The sequence below is a fragment of the Dermacentor silvarum genome, chromosome 2, assembly GCF_013339745.2.
Source record: "Dermacentor silvarum isolate Dsil-2018 chromosome 2, BIME_Dsil_1.4, whole genome shotgun sequence".
NCBI lineage: Eukaryota > Metazoa > Arthropoda > Arachnida > Ixodida > Ixodidae > Dermacentor > Dermacentor silvarum.
Genome location: NC_051155.1, coordinates 101,298,008 through 101,304,147, shown reverse-complemented (window position 1 = coordinate 101,304,147; position 6,140 = coordinate 101,298,008). Strand labels below are relative to the sequence as shown.

The window sequence follows — 6,140 nt, the reverse complement described above, 5'->3', positions numbered from 1 at the left end:
ATGAAACACTTAGAGACCTCACGAAGGCAAGCCAAGAGAAGCATGAAATAAGATTCCAGTGGATACCTGAACATTGTAACATTCCAGGCAACAGCAGTCGATGAAGCAGCACGACATGCACACCTCAAAGATGATGCAATTTCGCTCCCAATATCAAAAAATGAATTACGCTGCATCATAAGGGCAACATCTTTTACAATGTGTAGAAATAGGTGGTTTGAGCAGAATTCGAAGAGCTTTGATTTATACCATATTGACCCGCTTATTGAATTCAAATTTCCGTTGTGATTAGACAGAAATATGAAAACCCTTATTCATCGATTGCGACTAGGCACTGCCTACAGAAAACATTTCTTACATAGAATTGGCCGTGCGGAAACCCCCGAATGTGATTGTGGATTTGTAAATGAAGATGTATATCACCTCCTTTTAGACTGTCCACATCACGACACATCAAGACGCCGACTTAAATCAACTTTATTGGCATTAGACCGCAGACCTTTCAGTTTAAGGAAACTTTTGGGCCCTTGGTCAACAACGGCCTTGCAAAAGAGAGCTTTGAAAGCGTTAACAACATTTCTCGGAGAGAGCAGCATTGTTGACCGTTATTAACGCTTATAATGTTTCTTTTATTTCAATGTAGCTGTGTATGTGTTTGTGGATTATGTTATGTTTATATTCTGTGCTGACTATATGTGAAAATGCATGTACACGATATGTGCACCAACCGCTGATTAGAGACTCTATTGTAAGGTGCCCTTATTGTTTATATTCTTGAGACTTTCTTCTCCAGTGCAGTGGAGTGATTGAACTTCTACATTGTATGTACCACGTTTTTTTTTTCTCACCGTGTTGCTGTGCAAACGTTGCTTATATGAGAAGGCTATTTTAAACCCTGAACGTTGTAGGTTAGAGCCATTCAAGAGTGAAGGAGTAGCCGGCACCTCACTTGTGCGTCAACATCTCCTCATATCATATCAATAAAAAAAACAAGGGCGTCGCGCTGTCGACAATGTTGCGACGACATCACCGCAGAGAATCCATGTTCTTTAGTGCGTCGCTGGCATACGCTGGGGTAACCACACGCCGTCCATGCTACGGTTACATTCGATGTTGGTTACCAGTAGGGTACTACACCAGCTGCCTCCAATCCAGTAGCATGATCCATTAATAGCAATATTTTAGAAGCAATGCATGGAAAAGGTCTTCCACTATGTCTGGCCGGGAGTTCCTCAGTCAGGTTGCACCAAGCTGGGTCATGCTCACTGCAGATTAAGGCGTCTCAGGCTCTCTTGACTCAGTTCCTATACGACTAAATGAGTCTTCGCCCAGCCAAGCCCTTCTCCAACGTACGTACAAGTGCCAGGGCACATTCACAGTTTCATGCAGTGCTAAACACACCTCGCGCCTTGGGATTGCCCTGCTCGAACAGAAGCCAAAAATAGGCCCGACCTACGCATTTGAAGGTATTACCTGCAGCTTAAGTGTACCGAGACTGCATTGAAAGAACAATGTTTCATCTGCAGGAGCGAAGTACCCTCGTTTTGGAGCACTTGACGACTGATTACCTGAATCAACTCCAAATGTACACAGATGGTTCCGTTAAAATGGACGCCGACCGCTGCGCAGCTACGTTTTGTATACCGTCCTTTAACAACTACATGGTCGGGCTGGCTGGACCGTGTGGTCTTATCAACAGTTGTCGAGGGTGTGGCAATAGCTACTGCCTTACAAAAGCTAAAGACTCTGTCTGCACAAGATGTGGTACTCCTCACGGACTCGAGCAAGAAAGGCTTGGAAGATAGGAGTGGATCCCCTCTCATATTGGCATTGCTGCAAATAACGAAGCTGACGCTCTTGCGTACGCAGCACTCTCACATCGCCCTAAAGTCAAACCATAAAAGAGCAATCAAGTCACAAAATTGGACATCCGTGCTCACATTGTATCGCTTCGAATTCCGCCACATGCGCCCTGCGTAACCAGGCACTTTCGTCGAGAGGAAGCCTCGACACTGAATAAGGACGGGATCTGGATATCCCCCTGCATGGCAGTTCAAGAAAGGACGTACTGATTCTCCGCTGTGTACTACGTGCAATGACAAAAGAGGCATCGAACCCTTCCTGTGTGGCAAGGGATGCTTTACTTAAAAAAATACATAATAAAGGCCTCCCACGTGCGTGTCAATACCTTGTGTTTCCAAAAGTATTGGCTATAACCCAGAAGGAAGTTACACGCCTTCTTTTCATACTTTTAAGAGACACTGACCTGTTCGACAGATGGTGAACACCCCACTGACAATGAAAGAGACGCTCAGGCGGAGCCACTGACGGCCACAAGCGCCATTCTAAACCCGCCTTTGGCTAAAACATACCACCACAACAACCAAAAATATTTCTCAAGGAACGTCCACTAAAACAAGTCTTGAAACAAGAAGCACTTTGGTTGCAAGCGTTGTCAAACATGCGGCAAAATGCGCAGTAGTTCCGCTTACTTTATGAGCAAAATTATTTTAAAGTAGTGCATTGGTTGGTTGGTAATACCTTATTGAATTGTCCTGCAGTTTTGGTCTCCCACGACGGGACGTCGAGATCTTGTCTCAGCGCCGCCTCGCGGGCCTGCTGGACAGCCCAGAGTTGGTCCCCGAGGTCGGAGCTGCGCAGAGCGGCGGCCCACCTCAGCGGTAGGGTGTCGGAGTTTAATTCGTTTTTGTGTAAGGCGTTACATTCCCATAGCATGTGTTTGAGCGTAGCCGTTTCCTGTTTGTTGTTAGGGTGGATGTTCCGGGGGATGCCTGCCACGTGTATGGTTTCTCGGATTCCCTTGGGTATTTGCGCTTTGTGTCCGTGTTGTTTGTGGTACGTGATGCCCAGTCGGTCGAGGATGCATCGGTCCGTGTCGGTCTCTGTGAGTCTTACGAGCTGTGATATGCGTTGTGCTTCGGCGATCTCCTCGAGCGTGTTGTGCAGTAGTGCATCAGGGCAAAATTAACTGCAACATCGACACATATTCTCGCACAATTTGGGAACGCACATGTAAAACTGGTACCAGCCTCTGTGGATGTGCCTTGCGAGCTCACCGGATCCCATTCGTAGATTTCAAAATGCGTCCTAAAGTGACCAGATAAAGATTAGCGCAGTCGTGTTAGTTTGTTGGTTGCGTGTTCGAATCACGTCCGAGTCACCACTGTCGGGAACCGAGGGGTCGCAGTGGAGCCAAGCGTTCTGGTCCAACAAAAGCTGAAGTTGGTCCAACAAGAAGATAAAGTTCTGGTCCAAAAAAAATCACAGCATATCCATGGGGTGAATGATGATGAGTGGGCGAAGCTCCGGAGGGAATCATCGGATCTCCCGCTTAAGGGGACGCTAGCACAAACGCGTTAGAAACGTGCAGTACTCTCTAGTAAGGGGGAGTGGCCACAGCGTCTTACGCAGCCATTTACACATGCCGGAACGTGCACCGCGTTTGCCGACGCCATCACATGACTGCTGAGAGAGTATACCCCCCGTATTCATAAACGCTCCTCGACTTGAGGGGGCGCTGCGAGCGCGCGACCGGATCAGATGTGCAGCGTTTCGGCTCCGTCGTTTTTCGCACGGAACCGCTAGCCACCTCTTCGGACCCCTAGGAAAACCTTACCACCGTCTCCGGAATGTGATCCGGTTCATCTGGACATCACTTTCTGGCAAGTGGACCCATCTTGCGACTTTCTCGGGCATTTTACATCTCGACGCCGGTGGCGGCCCAGCTAGGCCTACTAGCTATGGCGCCTCCCGGCAGAACGGGGAATCGTCCCCAAACTACTCCCGCACCTGAGGCGGACACTTACACCGGTTACGACCCCCACGGCATGCTGTGGACAACCATCCAGACCTCGGACAGCAGACCGGAGCTGCCCCAAACCTTCAAGAGCACCGCGCTTGCTGCCGCGGTGGCAAGACGAGAGCGGGCGAGCGGCGCAGCAATTGCAGCTGCTGACGCGGCAGCTCAAACCGGTTCCACAACACTCCCGCCGCCTGCGACGCGCTCCGCGGGCCCGCAGCAGGGGAAGAAGAAACCCACGTGGCAACCTCTACCTCTGCCGAAGCCGAAAACGACGGATTTCGTCGTCGTCCTGAAACCGCGGACTCGATTGTCCCTCACCACCGTTTTCCCCGAGAACGGAGCCGGCAGCGCGCTCATCGCCCACCTTGGAGCAAACGCCAACCGGCTGGTCACAGTAGTGATGGCGCGGGACCAAAACCTCATCCTGGCCTACACCGCAGACCCGCTTATTGCGGACAAACTGATTGGCGAACTCACAGTTCTCTCCTCTGTCGGACCGGTGCCCCTTTTCGGGTACCTACGCGTGGATACTCAGGACTCTTGCTACGGAGTGGTGACAGTGCGTAGTACCGACTCAGAAGCCGAACTTCAACAACGTCTCTACTGGGCGGAGGGCGAGATCCTCCACATCCGGCGATTAGGCACCACCAACAAGGTGAGGCTCACGTTTTCCGGCAAGATCAAGCCCAGGTCCGTCACTTACGACGCCCTGCTAATCCTGGTACATCCGTACAAAAAAACCATACCAGCATGTAGCCAGTGTGGATCTGTTGGGCACCGCCCCGACGCCTGCCCTGGCCCTAAGCCGGACCTCTGCGGCACCTGTGGCAACACGGTGCCACTTATGGATGGCGCTCGCGCACCTCACGAGTGCACACCAAAATGCGCTATTTGCGCCGGACCCCATGTCACCGGGGACCGGAGCTGTAAGGAGCGCTACAGGGCGCCACCACCCAAATCGCCCACTCCTCCACTGGAGAGCCAACCCGGCCCCACGAAAGGCAAACGCCAGCGACCACGGAAGCCGAGGCCGCCCGACACCCGGGCTTCACAGCAGGTGACTCCATCTCCTGCCACCAAATCTCCTCCACCCCCGCATCCTGGAGCGGATACCCCAGGGCCTTCCAAGCGAGGCCTCACTCCGCCGGGACCTCCCACCGAAAGGTCTCCATCGAGGCAGCGCCCACCTGCCTCCTCCACATCGCACCTGCCGCCACCCGGACTCCAGCCTGCTGCCCAAGGGGAACTGACATAGGCTGCTCGCATCCGACAAGGACCTCAGGTGAGCGGCACGGGTACGGCAGCCTCCCCACCCCGTCCCCCCCCCCCCCCCCCAAACCCACCCAAACCACTCCCTCGCGGGAACAAATCGAAATTCAGCAACTTAAGGCCAAAGTGGCCTCGCTAACACAGGCAATGGAGGCGCTCGTGAACCGCTCGCCCCCACTTCCTACCTCGACACCTTCCGGGCCAGCACCGGAAGCAATGGACAGTGCCCCCTCTGAACAAATGGACTGCACGGCACTCCTAGCTCCGATTGAAGCGCGTCTCAGCAACCTGGAGGGCCAAATGGCCTCCATAGTAACCACTATCGGGGATAGACTCGCTGCGGCTGTTCAAACTGTATTCGACCGCATCCCGGCCATGATAGTGGCCCAGCTGCCCCAAATCGTTTCCAGCACCCGTCGACCCACCACCAAGCTTAAACGGGTGAATGAGGTAGTGGCCGTTGCAGATGCAACGGCCACTACCTCATATGGCGGAGGCTGATCGGCAGCCTGTCAGTTTGACTGCAACCCCGGATAATAGCCCCAGAACGAGCAGCGGAGCGCCTATGGACCTCTCTGCTCTACTGGAAGCCACCCAAAATTCTAATCCCCAAGATGGCGGGACACGGCCCTAAATCACGCCGCACCCGCGCTAATTCGGACCCTCTTACAATCGTTCAGTGGAATTGCCGGGGATTTCGCGCCCGTACTAAGCGGGCTGCTCTCCGGCTCCACCTAGAAACATATCCCGATTTACCCGCGGTAGTGGCTCTCCAGGAGCCAGGCGAGCACGCCGCCCTTACAAATTATACCGTGTATCAAAGGGACGCACAAACCGCAATATGCGTGGACCGAAATTACACCGCCAACTTGGTGGATCTAGAATGCGACCCGCCTTACTCGTGTGCTATGGTGACCCTCCTCCCACTTAGGAAGCAGGACCCATCCATACACATTCTTAACATTTACAGTTCACCCAAACTGCCCAACATAACGAACACCGACATCTTCAGCAAAGCGCGAGCGGCTGCAGGCAGGGAACCACTAGT

At 52.8% G+C, this 6,140-nt stretch overlaps 1 protein-coding gene across 1 annotated transcript; it reads left to right on the top strand.

The window, feature by feature from the left end:
• The first annotated feature begins 3,761 nt into the window (after window positions 1-3,761).
• LOC119440250 (uncharacterized) lies at window positions 3,762-5,078 on the top strand. Its single transcript, XM_037705176.1, has one exon. The coding sequence runs from the start codon at window positions 3,762-3,764 to the stop codon at window positions 5,076-5,078; it is 1,317 nt and encodes a 438-aa protein (XP_037561104.1).
• Window positions 5,079-6,140: the final 1,062 nt, after the last annotated feature.